General features: G+C 31.8%; 1 protein-coding gene across 1 annotated transcript in view; it reads left to right on the top strand.

Moving 5' to 3' along the window:
• LOC143234082 (uncharacterized) overlaps positions 1-19,053 on the top strand; it is a 170,902-nt gene extending 151,849 nt beyond the window's left edge. Inside the window, exons 7-13 of the mRNA XM_076471137.1 lie at positions 390-500; positions 871-1,064; positions 1,318-1,463; positions 2,024-2,066; positions 14,247-14,433; positions 15,931-16,066; positions 16,644-19,053. Of these exons, the coding sequence (XP_076327252.1) occupies positions 390-500; positions 871-1,064; positions 1,318-1,463; positions 2,024-2,066; positions 14,247-14,433; positions 15,931-16,066; positions 16,644-16,695 (869 nt within the window). The 3' untranslated portion in view covers positions 16,696-19,053. The remainder of the gene's footprint in view (positions 1-389; positions 501-870; positions 1,065-1,317; positions 1,464-2,023; positions 2,067-14,246; positions 14,434-15,930; positions 16,067-16,643) is intronic.
• The last annotated feature ends 2,952 nt before the right edge of the window (positions 19,054-22,005 follow it).

Here is a 22,005-nt window from a genome sequence, read left to right as displayed (position 1 = left end):
TGGAATACTTTTTTAAGACGTGATATTATGCAAACTTAGAACGCCATGAACAATGATTTAGGTAAAATGAAACAATAAGTGTTTCATACTTCTCGGACCGAATACGACTAAAACTGAATAATTTAAGCTAGGAAAGACTAAAATTCGACCTGTTGTAAAATAAGTATTAATTACAAGAGTGAATTACACTATGAATAAATTAGTTTTCGACTCATTCTAAAACAAAACTGGCCAAATGTATGTTTTCAAATTAGGTACGTTCTAAATTTGGACATAATCTAGATTATGAAAGAATTTACCTGATTTAGATTTTAAACACTTAGACATTAACGTTTAGATATCTGATTTCTTCTAGAGCACAACTAAGTTAAGTCTGTTATTTATCCTAGGGACGCCGGCTGATAACTGTGGCTTAGAAGTGGGTGACATTATTATCAGCATCAACGGTGTTAGAGTATTGGAAGCATCGCACTCCGACGTTGTGAAAACAGCGCACACAGGTAACCCACTACAACAGAGAGTTTATATTTAATGTTGTTATTGTGTAACTTGAAATGATGAAACGTAATGCAATGTTGTTATAACGTTTTAATATTTTATCATTTTTGGAGGTATTTGTTTATTAAACTATTAAGTATATAATTTGAAGTTCAGTAACACAATAGCAAGTAGTTAGTCAATATCTCATAAACTCGGTAAAATAAACACAATACCATTGTAACATTCTCAGCATTACAATCAGTAACTTTAAATTAATGTTTGTTTTATTTGCATTTCCTTCACGCTATACTTAGTTAATATTCGTTTTTAATTATTTTTATTCTTATCAGTAAGGTGATTAAATTTCAACCACTAGTTTCTGACTTATAGGTTGTGAGACTTTATCCTTAGAATTAGCTCGCACGTGCCACATGTTAGCACCAGTCGAGCAACAACCTTCCCAACACTCTCTACTCTCAGGATTTCTCCAAAGACTGAGCATCGGTGGTGACACCAGGCGATGGTGTAGACGGTGGTTTGTTCTAAAGACTGATAATTGTTTGTACTGGTACAAGACTCTTAAGGTATGGAAATAGTTGTTAAATTACCAAATTAAACCTACCTTTCTCACTATTCTTAAGAATAGTTACTTCGTTTTACAAAACAAGAGCTATCAAAATGAGGAAAGGTATATTCTTTACCAAAGCGTTAAAATAAACATCTTTCAAGGGTCGTTGTAATAAGATAATACTTGCACAACTAAATTAATAACAGGGATATTTCAGGTGAAGTTCTTTCTTAAAAAAAAAGATATGAGACAAAGTAGTCGTGTTTCAGACGTCAGACTTGGCAGGGGCTCTTGTGCTCCACAATCACATCATCACTCGGGTTCCAGGTTCAGGCTCTCCTAACGCCTTCCGAGTATCTAGACATGGTCTACCACATCTGTACTTTGCTGCTGACGACGAAGAAACTGCGAACAGGTAAACACATACAAAATTCTATGCTAAGTTGAAGCCCTATTTCTTTAAAAAGTTATTGGAACCTACAATACTTCGCTTCAAGGATCTAGTCATACTCTCTTTTCAATTTCTAAAATATAGTGTTCTAGTAAGCTAAGATAGTTTTAATATTCTATAGTAAACAATCTGAAGCATCAGATGTTGTTCTATGCAGCTATTTAATACATAAAGCAGCTTATGAAATAAATATATCCTAGAATATTGATCATTTGACCGTTATTTCGAATAGAACTTTTCTTCTCGTCTTGCGATATAAATCTGGTCAATTTAGGGTTAATCATCCTATCCAATACCTGGAGAAAAGATAATATCAAGTTGAAAATGTACTACAAAGAAGATTTCTTGAAGTTATATAGTTTAATAACATTCATTAAAAAATATCCAGCGTACCAAAGAACCACGCTGCAACGCATTAAAGAACCAAAAAAAGGAAGAAGAGAGAACTAGAAAGCTTTATAGTGATTAACTTTCATCTTCATGAACTTTACAATGTTTATTATTGTCGTTATATCTTCATATAGGTGGATTAGTGCCTTGACTGATGTTGCCAACAATGCCTGTCACGTAAGTGAAGTTATAGTTTTTTTCACTGTTCAAAATTTTAATGTAACTGGGATTTCTTTCAATTCAATAGCTGCTTAAATTTATAGTCAAAAAGTGCAAGAAATAATTTCATGGATGGTGGAAAATAAAATTGACTCTGATGATGTCGAAATGAATAATATATTGTTAACAGAACTCAAGTGACTATTATATTTGAACAGTTATCGGTAAAGGATAAATAATTTGATAAATATTAAGATGTATATTATGTCATACATCTTTTTGAATGAACAAATAAAGTGCATTATGGCGTCTAGACAAAACATCAGTATTATAGAAATGGTAGATCAGGTTGATAAATGATCTCTGGCTTTCTGTGACACTTGAATCTAATCTATATTTTTATAAGAATGTCAATGTCTTCGAGATAGTTAATAATATCTTGCCCCAAAATATCCGTGTTATCATTTGGAATAGCCAGTTCTGCGGAAAAATTGAGCTATCTTAGTATACAAATGTTGAATGTGTGTCTTTAACTCATGCATTTTACTTCCACAAATATAGTAAATTAAACCCGGTAATACTTGTCAGTATCATCACCACGACTTTGGCCACTGAATTATTTTCTGCATAACGCGAGAGAATGCGTTACATGACCTTAGCATGTAATAAGAAACGTTTATAGATTTTTCTTTCTTAAGGTTTGGCTTTTGTAACAGCACACTAAAACTCTAAAGGTGTAATTTCACACTTTTTTCTTATATTTATACTTTGTTTCTCTTCGCTTACGAAGAGTTTATGTAAATAAGTTTGCTAAAACAAATTTTGCTAGACTCCACTTTGAGGATGGAATGCTATGTTTTTAAAAGAAAACATTTTATTTAATGGAATGGCCTGAGGAGAAATCTACAAACTCAAAATTGAAAACACAATTTCTGCTTTGCAAATTGTTAAGATTTATCTTAGTAAACGTTTTTTCTCAAACGTTATGACCAATTCAACGGAAATTAAAGTGTTATCAATCTCAAAATTAATAGAACACAAATAATGTTTTCAACATTAAATTAAAGGTTTTGTAAAGTGGTGGAATTAACGCATTCTTTTAGGACTTTATTTTACTGTTAAACTGTTGACATGTGGCCATCATAATTATATAGATATGTCTAGAACATGAAGGAGGAGAACATGATCTACCAACTTGAAATATTGAGTAAACATAAAAATGTTAACGCTATTCAACTAAATGTCAGGTTTAAGGATCATTGCCATAGACTACACCTCTGTTGTCATTAGGTTCACAGATATGGCATAACTAATGAGATAACGATGCACGATTGCCTCCAGTATCTCAAGCATGAGGTAGTGAAGCGAAACATATAAGCCAATTATTGTCCAAAAATGTAGAAAAGTAGGATCTGGACTGATTCCTCCAGAGGTTCCAGTAAGTGGTTGCATAGACTGCTTATTATGTGAACCAGATGATGCAGCAACTGTTGTGAGTCTGATGATCCAGTGCTTGATATTAATGAGCAGATTCTAAACATATTTGAAGATGAGATAACCTTGTTGCAGATAGAGGAAATTGTAAAGGAGAGAAATTATAGTTTTTCATCAAGTGAAACTAAAACGTTGATGCTACGGATCTTTGATGATCTGCACTAGCTGCTTAGGAAGAAATTCCCTGACATGAAATCAGTAAATCATAAGAATATCGTTGTAGGTACATTTAATGAGTATCTGCCGTCTGAAAGGAACATAGAATCTCTGACTGAACCATAATACTACCTGAAGTTATATCTGAAACTATAAAATTTCCACCTCAAACAAGTTCAATAGAAGATTTTCTGGCAGTAATGGTTGTGATAGGTTCACTTTTTGGTGGCTTCTTAAGGCTTTAACACTTTGTAAAGCTCCCAGAAGAACAAAAGCATCTTCACTGCAGGTACCACCATGCGTTGCGTTTCATTTTTATTAGATCCAGCCAAATACACAGAAAAAATGTATACATTGTTCATCTCTGTTGTATTATTAATTCTACTACGGCACTGGAACTGAAATTGTACCCTGCTATACATATTAATAAGACAGGTATTGGCAGGTATCCTCTGATCCGACATTTCAGACAAGCCACGGATAGGCGACTCCAAAAAGGTTGAACTAGCAAATATTAGAGTTGGAAATGTCATTCACTTGGAAGGGTATAGTACCAATTTTGGGTTCAAAAGCGGAGTAAACCACTTGGAACATGTATGAACAAACAATTTCATAAATGCTTCTGTGAACACATGAGATACGTTTGAGTTCTTCATAGATACTGAAGATGCCATGATTTTGCTCAAACTTGCTTGGTATGAGGCATTACAAGTTAAGTAACTATCAATTTGTTAATGGGTATTAGGTGAAAGTGAGCATATAAGTCAATTTCATTTTCTTATTGGTCTATTTTGACATCAAAGAATAGTCATTTCAGGTCTTTTTTTAAACAATAACATTTCATACTTTTTCTTAGCGTATGAACTAGTTGTCTATTACCATAACCTATGTAACGGGTGAACTGCAACTCTGTAACAAATATTTGAAATGCTAACACAATATATGTCTATTAACAATGCTATCATCTGCTGTTGGAGTAATAGGATCTATGCATATAACACACCGTTTTCTGCACAAACACCAAGATATGCTCACTTAAATTTTAATATCTCTAAATTTATCTTTGGTTCCAATATAAATGAGTGATTATGAATACAAGCATGTAATTTTACCATCTGAAATGATAACCAATACTTGTTTTAAGTAGAACTATCTGTTTTTGTTGTTTTGATTGCAGACTATTGTGAACAAAAAAATTGTTTTAATCTACAGCTGCTGTTTATAAATGGGCTTATAATATCAATACACATCAGCAAGAAAAATTCAGACCGATAAGATATGGTCATTTGGGCAAATTAAACATAAACTTTCATCATATATGTACTGGTAACAAAGCCACACAAAGAAATCCTGTGTCCAGTTCACCAATATGTGAGTAAAGTTGTCATCGTTAGCGACTGTGAATTAAAAGATGGTACACCATGCATTAATCTCACTTGTGGAAAATTTTAGTCTTAGCATCTGGTTAGTGACAAGCTGCATCATGCTATTCAACTTCTTTCTTGAATTAACTACGGGGCTGAGTACACAATATTAAACAATTTTCAATAAGCAAATCAACTGGAAAAAGTTACAAAGAAAAATAAGATATTAGATATTACTTTTGACCTTATTTGGCATTATGTAAATAATGTGATGCAAAATATCCACATACGTAGATCAGAAATATGTATAGAAAAATCTGGAATTTTGAATTTCTAAGATCCATTTTTCTTATTGACATTTGAAAGCAAAGGAATGTGGATCCCCTTGAGGCACCACATTCATCAGAATGTGTCCTGCAATAAGTTGTACTCCAGTCATAGTAAACAAAGAGCTTGTAATAGGAGAAAAATAACACAAAATTTCAGTGACAAAAGTTGTTCATGTACCCCAAGCAACAGTATGAAACATAATCAAGAAGGATGTGCAGGTGGAAAAATGATATAATCTTTTTTCAATCGTCACACCCCTCAAACAGTTAGAGAATTAAATGGATATTCATACTACTCAATAAGAAATCATAACATGACATTGAGAAACCGTCGTCCCGATTTCTGAAAGGGATTAAAGAGTCAAATAAGAATGCCATTTTTTAATATCCTGATTTAGGACATGATGCTTCTATAAAAGTCACTATAGCCGCCATGATATCTACCTATCCAGCATAGACATGTAATGACACAATGGATAGATACCATAGTTACCAGCTCAGGATCTTCAAGATAAACAGCTAAATGATCCATATCTATGATGAAACTTTGTTGAATGGACGGCAACTGCCTGTTGTAGAGACACAAGTGTAGAGGACGACGTTTTGAAAGTCTTCCGCCTTTCGTCTTCAAGTCGGTGTCTCCACAACAAGCAGTTGCCGTCCATTCTACAAAGTTTCATCATGAATACTCTTCCTAAATAATCTATCACAGAGTGATCCATATCTAGTTGAGGTCCTATTTATTATTTGAGATGTTGTTGTTTACTGTTGTACAGCCTATACTGTTTTGTAACTCCCCTGCTCCCTATGACTTTGAGGTAGGAAATATTCTGAGCTTTACTTGACTCATGAATTAAAAGATAAAGAAATTGTTCTAATGCTTACATTCATAGAGAGACATGGTAAAAGGGTCCAAACAACATATATAGTAAGAATCTCAGGAAGAGTCCCAGCAGAGAGAACTGGGTTTATCATTGCAATGTAAACCCTTGTACATTGGTTACTACTCTTTAAAACAGAAAATTGTAATCAATATGCGCTTGTCATAATAAACTGCTTTTCCAGATGAACTGATGCCTACCTACAAATACTAGTTTGAATTGTCGCTGATAGGCTACTTATGTAATGGCTATGTCACTTCAAATCATAAGAAGAAATTCCTTCAGTAAAATAAGTATATTTTAATAAACTGCTTTTTTGCTAAGGCTTTCTGAGAACTATATCTAGTTAAGATGCAGATTTACTTCATGGTAATTCGGATTATGTATAAGTTTTTTTTTAACCTTTTTGTGTCAATTTGACCATTTTGAGATGCATTTTGTATGTTGTTATATGACATTATGTATTATAATTTCATAACATTGAGCTCTAACTTCACTTGATTTTTCTGTGGTGCCCCCAGTGGCACAGAGGTATGTCTGCGGACTTACATACTAAAAACCGGGTTTCGATACCCGTGGTGGGCAGAGCACAGATAGTCCATTGTGTAGCTTTGTGCTTAATTCTAAACAGACAAACAATTTTCTGTGGTAGTAATATCTTCATCTCTTTGTCTTGTCTATTCTATAACTGTTTTCGTGACAACTCACATTAACTGAATTTGCAAACTAAAGTTTGAAATTAATTTAGTTCGAGAACAAATATAAAGCAGTATTCTTTACCTCACGAACATTACTTCTCTATAAATGTTGGTTAATGGTATACAAGTATATTATTTTGTATTTGTTTTTATTCTGCATTGAAATTAAAAAGTCTATTAAAGTTATTGCAAACATATCCCTATTTTTGTATCCTATGTGGTGGGTGCCAGTCCAGATTGTCTTTAAGACTGACATTTTAATGGTGTGAGACTACTTTTATGAACTTATGTGAAACAGCTTAATTTCCAAAACCTTAACTGTGATGGCTAAATTATAGAATCCCTACGGATCCTTAGTCTTGTTTTCATGCTAAATATTATATAGAAGTCAAAGCTAATCATTATATTTTCTCATTTGTGTCTTCTTTTTAATTTTCCATTTATTTCAGGTTCATTCAAATTTTATTTAAGTAGTCTCAGTTATAGCTTACCTAACATGTATTGCTAAGTGTAACATGTATTGCTAAGTTTTTCTTCTCATTCTTTCATTTCATACAAGTAATACAAGCTACATTTGTGTCGCTTTTTGTGTAAACAAATTGTAGAATGAATTTATTTTAATTTTTTTCTTTATGAACCACATATTTTTGAATTCTATTTAACCATCCAACTCCTCGTGTTTCTGCTTATTTTAACCTGCCGTGGACAGAACACAGGTGGACAATTATGTAGCTTTGTGGTTAACTGTAAACAAACAAAATTCTACTTATTATGGGAATGTAATTATCTGCGAGTTTAGTTCTACAACCATAACACCACAGTTCTTATGCTGCAAACATTTATTTTTTTTTACCAAACAGATAGGGCATTGTGTGGAGAGTTAAATTACGAACACTTTTCTTATTAATTTCATAATGCATTTTGTCAACATATGCTAGTTCTCACTCTAATTTGTTGTAGCACGCCAATTCATCATTAAGAACATAAGTGCACTATATTCATTGACATATTATCTTGGAGTTACGTTGTTTTCTATGAAAAATTGGTTATTATCTTTTGTATAGACAAGTTTGTTTCTCTCATAATTTCAAAGTAGGAAAACATATCTTATGAAAGTGTTAAAAATATTGCTAGTGTTGAGTTATAAAATCAAAACAAGATATTCTTCTGCGTTGTTAAATAAGACACTCGGATTTTGTGTTCTTATTCGTCTTTCTTTACTAATTACCCAAAAAATCAAAAATTTGTATTTTGCTACATTTTTAGTTGTAAAAAGAGAAAACTAAAAACGTTGTTTTTTTTTGTAATTGATATTGGCCATTGCCAACATTTTAAATCTAAACTATTATCCAGGAAAAAAATCATGTAATATATTGTTTGGTTTTTGCTCACGTAGGTAATTTATAATTGTAAGTTGTTGTTTTCAAAGATACAATACATACTTATATTGTATATATCAAAAATAATGTTCTGGTCACTAAGGAAAAGCGTGTTCAGTAAATCTCACTTTAATGTATCTCAGTCCATTAAGAATCACTCTTAAAGCAAACGTTGAAACAAAACTGTACAAACCAGCAAAAGCAGAGACACTACAAAAGGTACGAACTATCAAATTTACACAAGATAATTCAATTGAACTAAATGATATATTACTTTATGGATGCAAAACATTATTACGGTGAGATAGTAATAAAACCTCACAATTATTTTATGATTCTGACTTATTATTTTACAAATACACAGTTTGAAACATGGAAATAAAAACAATTATTATCCTTCATTTTGTGTAAAACACTAAAGAAAGTTAAAAAAACAAAAACGAAAGAAAGTCATATTCGCATCTGCACCTGTTTTGTAATCTTTACATATTTACTGTTATTTTCTTTCACATGTACATCTACCCTTAATCTTATTCGTTAGGTTAGAGTACAGGTTTCCAGTTGATCCAAGCACTTGAATTTAGAAGTCTCATTCACATAAAATGTACAAAGATTATCATTAGTTCCTAGAATAGGCCTGGCATGACTAGGTGGTTAGAGCGCTCGGCTCGCACTCTGAAGGTCGAGGTTCGAATTCCCCTTAACATCAAACTCTGCTCACCCTTCAGTCGTGGATAGTTATAATGTTACAATCCCACCATTAGTTGGTAAAAAGAGTAGCCTAAGAGTTGACTGCTGTTCTCTCGTAGCATTTAACTACTAAATTAAAGGACAAACACAAATAACTCTTCTGTAACTTTCCGTAAAATTAAGAAAACATTTCTGAGAATGTTTCGTAGCATTTCATTTTAAATAAATATAGCACTTTGCCTTAACACCTTTTTCTTCAATGGGAAGTTGTTTGAACAGTAACATATTCTCTACCTTTAAGCTAAAACACTGCCCATAAATTGTTGCAATTATTTCGCAGTTTATTATTAGAGATATGGATCTACTATGTTGTTTACTTTCTGAACGAAAGAATAATCCCAGTAGATAAACGTTATGTTTATGGACTTACAACGCAATAATTTGGAGTTAGATTCCTATCGGTGGTCATAGTAGGCAACCCAGTCTGGCTTTGCGCTAAAATAAACAAACTTACCTGAAAAAGGTAATTTTATAATTTCCATAATTTAAACAAAAATCATATATTAAAACAAATTAACTGAATATTAAATGCCTCAATTTGTTTGCCCTAGCTGGAGTACGACTTGTTTTAAGTCTCTATCTAGGTCGCCCTCGTTCCCCAAAGTGATCCACGTTCCTTTGTTTTCCAATGCTGTTAAATACAAAGAATATTGCATATTATAAATCTGTTGAGTGATTAAAAACAAAAGGTATATCACTGAGAATGATTTCTAATATTTAATTTTTGGGTTAAATTTTGTATTTTGTAGACAGTATGTTATATTTGGTGTACTCTTGGCAATGTATAATGATTTACTATTTTTTAATATTTTTATGATTGATTGATTAAATGAATGATTATGAATCATATGAATGATTAAAACATGATTGCTTTCGAAATAATCATTTTCAATATTTATAAACCTCATTTAATACTCTGCTCTTACGATGATTAAACAAAGGGTCACCCAACAGCACAGCAGAATGTCGATAGACTTATGTTAGAAACCGCGTGTTCAATACCCGTGGTGGGCAGAGCGCCATTGTGTAGCTTTGCACTTTTTCACGTTTCTTGTCAGATATAACATGCAACAAATAATTAAAAGAACATTATTTTAATCGAGGAAGGTTATGGTTGATTAAGTGTCGAGAAATGTGAACTAACAAACACTAAACATGGCTTTTTGACCTTCACAAAATTATAATATTTCACAGAAAATTACCAGTAACTTTGTTACCACGTAAACTAAGGAAACTAATTATTAATGTTGTCATTGTTCAACGAAGACGGTTTGCCTTAAGTAATTTGTAAAAAAGGAGGATTCATAATTGTGTGTGTTGAACCTATATAAATAATTATCTATATAAATAATTGAGATCAAAATTTTAAAGTAATGAAATCTACTTGATTTTGAGAAGTACCTTTATTGACTGCCTTCGTATAGTGAACGTGTAATCACATTGTAAACAATGAGTTGAATAATCTACTAAACAGATGTACCTGCTTACTGCATCTAACGCTCAAATATCAAGCGCCACAATTATATTCCAAGCGAGACAACACTGTATATCTCTACGTATTTAAAACGCAACGCGTTACAGACGATAACGCTGCATTAAAAGTCATGACTTCGGAAGGGACAGTAAGGAATATAAACTTCAACATTTTATGGCAACAACACTACATTCTATGACGTCAGAAAATTACGTTGTAATATAATCAAGACCAGACACGGAACAGCAGAAGTTTCTGTTAAGTCAGGCTAGAGGCAGCAGAATTATATTATAATGATCCAACACAGTTAACAAAGTTACAGTACCTAAGACATTACAAAAAAATATTACTTATTCAAGTTAGATGAACAAGACTATATAACTACACTGTCAATGTTTTACAAGGAACTATATTGTTACTCTTCCGAGGCCACTTAAAATACATTATATTTATTTGTTTGTTTTGTTTTTTAATTTCGCGCAAAGCTACTCTAGGGCTATCTGTGCTAGACGTCCCTAATTTAACAGTGTAAGACTAGAGGGAAGGCAGCTAATCATCACCACCCACCGCCAACTCTTGGGCTACTCTTTTACCAACGAATAGTGGGATTGACCGTCACATTATAACGTCCTCACGGCTGAAAGGGCGAGCATGTTTGGTGCGACCGGGATTCGAACCCGCGACCCTCGCATTACGAGTCGAACGCCTTAACACACTTGGTCATGCCGGGCCTAATATATAACTGAAGATAGTCAGTGGACAAGTAATTTCATATCTTCGTTTATATTGACTATTCTTTCTTAATATAATTGTTAACTACTGGGTTTGTTTTAAGCTATTAGTTAAAGAACTTACATCGTAGGAAAGGTTTTATAAATGATTCCGCAGCTAAACTGAAAATTAACTGTTTTTTTTTGTTTCACGCAAAACTGCTCATATAAAAACGAATAAATTAAAACAAGTATTAAAAACTCCAGACTTGAGAAGCGCTTGAAGTTAATCATCGAGCAGAAAGATACTATTAAAATTACACAGTCTAAATTTTGTTTTTAATTTTTAAGTCCGAAATAAAATTATAAAAAATATTCTGAACTTATTTAATGCATCCCTAGAACTAATCTATAAAATATCTTAGATTGTTTTTATTCAACGACTGATCTTATCTTCTAAATCTTACATTTAACTTTTAATCAAGCATAAAAAAAGGAATTTCATATCATTCGTCAATCAGTGTCGTAACAGAGCTTCCACTGAACGTCAAATATGTTGAAATGATGAAAGCTCTTTCACTATGAAAATCAAATGTGTATTTTCGATCGAGATGGCTGATCTAATAAACAATCGTGTTTTCAGTTCGCATTGTTGACAGGCGAACATACTCCTCATTAGTTAATACACAACCATGTTGATATATAAGTGTGTAATAGAAACACCAGCTGTTTATGCAGTTGACATGACAGATATATATATACCATCAAGTTTTGAAAATACCTCAGTTGTGTGGTGATATTTTGAACCAGGGTTGATGATATTTCACAAATATAGTTACATTAGCCACTGAAGGCTATAGCAGAACGCGCCATAACGATATTCCAGTATTCACTTTTTTTTTTGACATTTTTTGACCATAGATACAATTCGTTTTTAGAACAAACGATGTTAGAATCGAACACACTCATATGAAAATAAATAAACTAATATTTCCGTCACTTCGTTATAGAATCTTGTGACAACATGAACGAGAATGAACCAGTAGCTATCTGTGTCGATTTATTTATTGTTTGTATGTAAAATTTTACATAGATGTGATTCAATTTCCTTTTTCTTTTAGGCTTAATAAACACGGATGCGAAAAGATAAAATACACAAATAATCCTATTTTTTTTCCAATAAACTATTAGGTTGAGGAATAATTCGTGAGCGTTTTTAAATAATTTCATTCAAGCATTACGTGCAATACTATACAATACTTCAATGCATGAACACATTACACCCAAAACATTTATTATGATACTTTATTTCATGTAATACCTAGGTATATAGTATGCATTGTTTTAAACGAAATTGCAAGAAATTAAATGCGAAAAGCAGATGGTGTCGAAAATACTCTATTTTGTCCACTTGACATTCCATTTAATGAGCTGAAAATGAAAGCAAAAATTAAAGACATATGAAAATCAAACACACCATCTATTAAAGCAAAAATTTATCTACCAAATGACATGAAATATTTTGCGAAAGCGTTTCATTTATGAATATATTTGTTTAACTTGAAGAAACGCTCACGAATTATTCCTCAACCCAATAATACTTGCCCTTGGCGGAGCAGATGACAAATTCTTGCTGAATGTATTTGGTTTCTCTGTTACACCCGAAGTACATTCGGTTGTTATAATTAACCCGCTTGCAGAACACACTTACAGCTCAGTATGATCACATGATTCATATTGCAATGGTAACAGTGAATAAAATGTTCAAAAATGTCTTCCGAACGGAACCTTAGTTTTTCATTGTACCTAGTTTCTGACATTTGTAAATATTCAATTTATGTTATAAACGTTTATTGTTTTAGCTTTTTGTTTTCATTACCAAAACATTTAGAATAAATACGTTATTTTTAGTTACTTTTTAACATTTGTCGCAGAGATATAATGTGTTTTGGCGCTTCTTTGTTTGAGTGACTCGAACACTAATAAGAATCTTCCGTACTTACAGTTGTAGACATCAGCGCTATTAATTGTTTATTATCTGAAGATGCAAATATATGAACAGTATTGTTATCGAATCTTTTAAATATAGATATAGGTATCTATGTGAAGTACTGTTGCATCGGCTTCTTGTGGTTAATATATCTAAACAGTGTTTGAATTATGAATATTATTGTATTGGGTTTCTACAGGTAGAGTTGTATTTAGTTACGTATTATAATTTACCTCGGACGAGTCACCGATTTATTATGTTACATACGTTACTTATTATTTCAAGTGACGTAAAATTTGAATTTGAATTTAGAAGTTAATTATGTGTCGATATGTATCATGTTTATGATATTTGGTAAGAAGACTGATACATACAATTTTCTTTCATAACACAATAAGGTTATAAGGTGACGGTCAATCCCATTAATAGTTGCTAAAAGAGCAGCCCAAGAGTTGGCGGTGAGTGGTGATGACTACGTGCCTTCCCTCTAGTCTTACACTGTTAAATTAGGCACGGCTAGCGCAGATAACCCTCCTGCAGCTTTGCGCAAACTCAAACCAAACGAAACCAAAATATTAAATTGAAATAAACATAGATATTAAAATAAATATATAATATAACAGTTACAGTTGAACTATCTCAAAGTATTGTACCGACTTTCTATAGCTAGAATTGGAATATGTTAATAGTGTTGTACTGGTTTTCTGTAGCTATAGTTGGAATATCTCAATAGTGTTGTGCTGACTTTCCTTAGCTAGAGTTGAAATAGAACAGTAGTGTTGTACCGGGTGTCTTTAAGTACAGTTGAAATATCTCAGTAATGTTTCAATTATTAATTTTACCTTGAATTACAATTACCTTGAAGACACTAGAAATTTTCTGAAGATTTATATACAAACACTCTGATGTTTGATAAATCAAAAATACTTTCAATTGACTACTAATTGAAAATTTGTTACTGGGGTTCCGACAGGTGGATCCGTATCTAGAGAGCTATCTCAACAACGTTCATTCACCAGCTTTGACTTTTCCAATACCAGACTGCCAAGGTTATCTTGGAAGACTTGGACACCGATGGAAAACTTTGAGACGACGATATTTTGTCTTGAAAGACGGTTCCTTGTACTTATATCTAGACCAAAAATCATCAGCCGCAACAGGTGAGCTTAATATTTAATTAAGACCTAATAATCTTCAACTGTCATAGAGCATATAGACCAAAAATCATCAGCCGCAACAGGTGAGCTTAATATTTAATTAATACCTGATAATCTTCAACTGCCATAGAGCATATAGACCAAAAATCATCAGCCGCAACAGGTGAGCTTATATTTAATTAAGACCTGATAATCTTCAACTGCCACAGAGCATATAAACAAAGACAAGTAAATGCTTTAATGTTAAACCTCAAGCAAAGCATATAAATCTTGAGGATTAATAAATTTAACACCCTAACCAAACTATCCTGTAAAACTATATAAACTGAAGCTAGAAGTTATTGTGTTTTTGACTTAACTGACACCGTAAATCAGCTTTAAACTAAACAATTAACGGACTTTTTTCAATTGATAAGTGTCTTACTGTATTTAATTTTGTAAATGAAAAAACCACCCTAACGTAATGATGGCTCTGAAACTACATACCCAAAGTTTCAAAAGAAAATATTTAGTTTTGTGTTTTTTGCCTAAGACACGAAGAACTGATATCAGTAATTCATTGTTCTTCCTAGAAATTCCATTATTTTTTATATTAGTTTGGATATTGCTAAACGCAAGATTAAATAACGACCTATTTGTGCTCTGTCAACCACTCATATCGAAACCCGAGTCCTAGAATCGCAAGCTTGCGAATCTATAATAGATTGGAAAATTATTATTTTCAATTTGTTATTTATTAATAATAACAATTATTACTTTCAATATATTATTTATTAATAATAAGAATTATTACTTTCAATACGTTATTTATTAATAATAACTTATCAATATATTATTTATTAATAATAACAATTATTACTTTCAATATATTATTTATTAATAATAACAATTATTACTTTCAATACGTTATTTATTAATAATAACAATTATTACTTTCAATACGTTATTTATTAATAATAACAATTATTACTTTCAATACGTCATTTATTAATAATAACGATTATTACTTTCAATATGTTATTTATTAATAATAACAATTATTACTTTCAATACGTTATTTATTAATAATAACACAGGCCCGGCATGGCCAAGCGTCTTAAGGCGTGCGACTCGTAATCTGTGGGTTGCGGGTTCGCATCCCGGTCGTGCCAAAAATGCTCGCCCTCCCAGCCGTGGGGGCGTTATAATGTGACGGTCAATCCCACTATTCGTTGGTAAAAAGAGTATCCCAAGAGTCGGTGGTGGGTGGTGATGACTAGCTGCCTTCCCTCTAGTCTTACACTGCTAAATTAGGGACGGCTAGCACAGATAGCCCTCGAGTAGCTTTGTGCGAAATTCAAAAACAAACAAATAATAATAACAATTATTACTTTCAATACATTATTTATTAATAATAACAATTATTACTTTCAATATGTTATTTCTGTATATAAGAAAAGTGAGTTAGTGGATCAGACATACGTCTTTCTTGTTACTAACTATGTTCTGGTGGCATTTCAGCGATGTTCCTTCTCCATGGCTACAAATTTCAGAGCTGTACTATTTCGGGCAAGAAGAACACATTCGAAGCCACACCCCCTGAAACCCATCTTAAACATTTATACTTCCTCGCTGACTCGGAAAATGATAAGAAAAGGTAAGTCAAACATTATACAATGTCAGTTGTTCGACGTATATTATACAGAACGTGTGTATAATTATAAGTAAAATACAATGTATAAAGGATTCATCTAAGAAAAGAAATAAAAGGCAATTCTAATGCAAAACATTCGTCCAAACATTTTATGTACTTACATTGAATACACTTCTAAAACGAAAGATAAAGATAGATTGTAATATTAATATTAAAGGTAAAAATGAAACGGATCACAAAAGATTCACATTGAAGAGAATATAAAAGCAAAATAGAGACAGTCAACCATTGCCTTTATTGCATGAAACTACTATTCTAATTAAATAACTTTTTCAGAAATTCCTTACTTATCGAAAGGTCATTTAAAACTTAAATTCATTCAGTTTTATTTTAGCGATATGTATATTTTCTTTCTTCTTCATTTTTATACCTGTATATCAAATACATTAACAAGCTTTTATATGATTGGCTGGACTATAGCACAGTTTTAATTTCAATAGTTATGATTCATATCAATATCCAACAAGTTGATCATCCTTTTCCAGTTATATTGATTAAATTTGTTTTATTTTCTTATTAGATGGCTTGCAGCTCTTGAATATTCCGTCGACCGTTGGATAAAAATGGGATGAAGTGAAATCATGTTTTTAGATAAACAGATGTATAATAAAAGATCCATAATGGAAAGAGATCTTGTTATGTCATCATCCGCCGAATTTATCTTAGTGTTTAAAAAAACTCTATATTTTAAAACTCGTTTAAATTCTTCAGTCTGAATCCATTAAAACTTTTTATGAAAAGATTTTTAATATTTAAAGTTTACCACTCTACGCTCAGTCTCATTTGGTTATTATTTTGAATAGAAAAAAAATCTTTCTTGGAAGTGGATGATGTCTTTAGAGCTAACAAATGGACAAAAGTAAAGGAAGGATTAACTTTCATTAACTGACTACTTAATGCCAGCAATGTGAAAATGTATAATTTAACCATAATATATATATATAGCTCCTGAATCTGTTTCATTTGAACTTTCATGTCTTTTAAATACAAGAAAGTCATGGTTCTCACACATATCCTTAACTTCAATTTGTACATAAAGGGAATTTAAATTTAAATTAGTCATACAAGTCTGATAAAGCTGTAACACACACTTCTCAATCAAGTTTTCTTTGTAAAGCTTTTATTAAATGAGAATAAAAAAGTTTCCCGTAATGTAAGAAGCAGAATGGACCTTTACTTACAATATTTCTAAGTTAAAATGTCGATTTATTGAAGAACTTAAAGGGAGCTCATTCCGCAGAAAGAAAAATTCTGGTATTAATCGATCGTTCTTGAAGCGCAGATCACGTAGTCGTCATAAAGTACTGCTATTTAAGCTGCTGTTGTTTTGCGTGATCGACCGATAGCTAAATTGACTGTTAAGTGTGTGTGTTTTCTTATAACAAAGCCACCTCGGGCTATCTGCTCAGCCCACCGAGGATAATCGAAACCCTGATTTTAGCGTTGTAAATCCAAAGACATACCGCTGTACTAGCGGGGGACATGACTGTTAAATAAAGCTGACATAACACCACCATGATCGGAGAGCTAAGGCAGTTTTATAACGATATAAGTATCGCTAATATAAAAACTTCTAAGTATAATCTAAAATGAAATGAGCTTATACCGAACTGTCTTCAAGTCTGTGTTTTTATTTTTGTTCTAAATGTTTTGCTTTGACACTTCTTTCTAACGCCGATGGCACAATGGTAAGTCTGAAGGCACATTACAATAGAATTAAGGTTTCGACATTTGTAGTTGCCACAACATCAATAACTCATTGTGTAGCTTTCCACTTAACTACAAACAAAGAAAAGACATCTACCAGAAGCTCTCATTCAATTCGTATTAGAATTAGGTGTACGATTTTGGAGGTAAAAAATATAAAATAAAACGTTCACTACTTTAACGTACGAGGTCTATTTTATTAGCTTAGCTTTTATTTCCTTATGTGTCCAAATTTTCATATTTAATTTTAAAAATTTGTAGTCTTTCACGCAAATATACGTGATGGTCATCTACGTTAACTGGTCCTCAGATAAACTAAAGAGAATGCAGCTAATTATTACCATCCACTGCCAGCTCTTGGGATACTCTTGTCAGACTGAACAGTAGGATTTGACCATTACTGTCATAACGCACCTATGGTCAAGACGTATCCATTGCGAATTTAATTTGTATTTTGTAACTATCTGAACGCAAACCACAAAATTTCAGCTCCACGGCCATTTTTGCGTGATTTGTTTCCCAATATTTCTGAAGAAAATGTTTGTTAATGTAGTTTTTTGCAAGATATTAAAATCAGGTACCTTTGATAGAAGTATTTAACAAACATTAGGATGATTGGTGACAAAGTACGAAATTTTAGAAATTAGCCATCACATTTACAAAATAGTTAGGATGAGTTCACAAAATGGTTTCTTCAATAAAACATCTATTCCCAATGTATAAAATACAATAAATGAGATATGACAACAATTACTGATTGACGAAATGTTACACGTACGTTTCGTTTTATTTATGTTTAAAAGTATTTCATAATTCTAACTATTCGTTAAGCATCATTTTATCAAGAGCGGCCATTTTGCATTATCCGGCAATGAAGCTGATTAAATTTATTTACATCTTATGTGTTTGTGTGTGTTTTTTTCTAGCAAATCCACATCGGGCTATCTTCTGAGCCCATTGAGGGGAATCGAATCCCTAATTTAAGCGTTGTAAATCTGTAGACATACTGGTGCACTAGAGGAGGACATATTTACATCTGACTTGTTTTGGATAAGTGATGAATGTAGCTACAACTTATTTTTAGAGAGAAAAATATTAATATAAAGTTATATTTGGGTGTATGTAATTAAAGATAAAATGTTACTTTATATTATTGTTTTTATTGCAATCTAATTTCTTAATATGAACAAAATGTCTGGACAACAATAATGACTGGTGTAATTATTTTAAACTAAAATGTTTCAGAATAGTATGTAAGCCATTAGTTAGTTGTATTTTTCAAAATAATATTTTGCATACTTTTAAAATAAGAATTTAGTGCTTCATTGAATATTACAATTTTGAAATCTCGAGATGTAGAGTCTGTTTTGGGACAAATTATCAGAATTTTCTATTCATTTTTCAGTATTTGATATAGTGTAATATAGCTCAATTCAAGATATATTAAGTAAATAAACATTTAAGTTTTCTAGGAATTCATGTCAAGGTTGATTAACTGTCTCTAACGTTTAAAGAAATTTATCTTAAACTATTAAACTGTCGTGTTGTTTGGTAAGACGGAGAATGTACATATTTTTATTATATTGTTGAGAAACATGCTGTAAAGGAAGATATACTTATATTGCCTTAACAAGTTTGAAATATATTAACCTTTATTAAACAAAAGTATTTAATATGGTGCTTTAATTGAACTAAACACCGAAATAAGAACACATATGGAAACTCTCCGAAAATGCTTACTTAATTAAACAGAGAACTGAAGAAAGTAACTGGAGATTTTCTTGAGACAACTTCATAAACCATTAATTATCCACTGGATAATCTATTGAATATTCATTGGCTGGAAGATATTATTTGCTACTTGATAAAGGGTAGCGTAGATGCTGCATAGTAGAGGTGATTAAAAGTTACTTTACTTTAAAGGCGATTTAGGCCTCAGTTTATTTAATTGACTGTGATTTTCTATGACTATTTCCTATTCTTTTTATGTTTACCTGATAAATAGCTTTAACAGCTCTGTCCTAAGTACTTCTTCGGTAACAGCGGGTTGATGGTATTGTAAGTGACGTGGCTGTATGATAGAACTTGTTTTTTTTTTAATGACTTGATTATTAGGAAGAAAGATCCGTCTTTCTGTGTCAAAGTGTTTTCAAGTACTACTGATTTCCCAGCCTTTTTTAAGTTGATATATCTTATGGTGTTGTTGAGTGGTTTCATTATTTTTCTTAAGTTTCCAGTTTACTACTTTATTTATTTTATTCTACAAGTGTTCAGGTACCTATGATTACTTGGAAAGCGCAAGTCCATTGTCATATTTGTGTTATTGACTTCCGATAAGCCTTCCTGTCTCTTCGATGTGATTTTACTCATGCCTATAAATATTTTATTTACGTTTTTTTTAATATTGCAAACCTGTTGTGCTTTTCTGATAATAATTTTTAAATATCTCGTATCCTAAAAGCACCTCTAAATTTATCTTTTCACATACTCTTCAGGGTTTTATAGTTCTCCTTAGGATCTAAAAATAGTAGATTAATGATGGAAAATGAAGAAACGGATCAGAAACTTTCGTTTTTTCTTTTAACTATTTTATAATATGTTGGAATGTTTATTGGCTGAGAACTATTGCTTTCTTGCTCAATGCCTTTATTTAAAGAGTTGAATTTTACAAATCTCTCCAGCTCTTTAACAGAGGGATATCGAGTACACTATGTCTGACAAAACATGGGTGGATTAACTAGTGATTTAGGTACAAGCTACTGAGAGGTGACTTTCGGTAAATCCTGATAGATAGATAAGAGATATTCTAAAACACTGAAAACAGTTGTCTGTCATTATTTAGCGATGACCAGACACATAATGCTTTTTAATCACTTCTTTAACTGTAACCTAAGAAAACCATATTCTGGAGCTCCAGATATGCATCCACATCTGTTAACCAAGAGAAAGAAAGGTGTGGAAGGTCTTCATGTGAAGTAGTTGAAACCAAAAGATACCTTTCTTTGTTTAACTTGATTTATATACCCAAGAAAATAATGATAAAATATAAACAGCCATGGTTCATAGTCTGATTTATATACCCACAAAAAAGTAATGATAAAATGTAAACAGTCTTGGTTTATAGTCTGATTTATATACCCACGAAAAAGTGATGATAAAATGTAAACAGCCATGGTTCGTAGTCTGATTTATATACCCAAGAAAATAATGATAAAATATAAACAGCCATGGTTCATAATCTGATTTATATACCCACGAAAAAGTAATGATAAGATGTAAACAGCCATGGTTCATAGTCTGATTTATAAATCCACAAAAATGTGATGATAAAATGTAAACAGCCATGGTTCATAGTCTGATTTATATACCCACGAAAAAGTAATGATAAAATGTAAACAGCCATGGTTCATAGTCTGATTTATAAATCCACAAAAATGTGATGATAAAATGTGAATAGCCATGGTTCATAGTCTGATTTATAAACCCACAAAAAAGTAATGATAAAATGTAAACAGCCATGGTTCATAGTTTGATTTATAAACCCACAAAAAAGTAATGATAAAATGTAAACAGCCATGGTTCATAGTCTGATTTATATACCCACAAAAAAGTAATGATAAAATGTAAACAGCCGTGGTTCATCGTCTGATTTATAAACCCACAAAAAAGTAATGATAAAATGTAAATAGCTATGGTTCATAGTTTGATTTATAAACCCACAAAAATGTAATGATAAAATGTAAACAGCCATGGTTCATAGTCTGATTTATATACCCACAAAAAAGTAATGATAAAATGTAAACAGCCATGGTTCATCGTCTGATTTATATACCCACAAAAAAAGTAATGATAAAATGTAAATAGCCATGGTTCATAGTTTGATTTATAAACCCACAAAAATGTAATGATAAAATGTAAACAGCCGTGGTTCATCGTCTGATTTATAAACCCACAAAAATGTAATGATAAAATGTAAACAGCCATGGTTCATAGTCTGATTTATATACCCACAAAAAAGTAATGATAAAATGTAAACAGCCGTGGTTCATCGTCTGATTTATAAACCCACAAAAAAGTAATGATAAAATGTAAATAGCTATGGTTCATAGTTTGATTTATAAACCCACAAAAATGTAATGATAAAATGTAAACAGCCATGGTTCATAGTCTGATTT

The sequence above is a fragment of the Tachypleus tridentatus genome, chromosome 12 (assembly GCF_004210375.1).
Source record: "Tachypleus tridentatus isolate NWPU-2018 chromosome 12, ASM421037v1, whole genome shotgun sequence".
In the NCBI taxonomy this organism is placed as follows: domain Eukaryota; kingdom Metazoa; phylum Arthropoda; class Merostomata; order Xiphosura; family Limulidae; genus Tachypleus; species Tachypleus tridentatus.
This window is presented reverse-complemented; position numbering and strand designations above follow the sequence as displayed.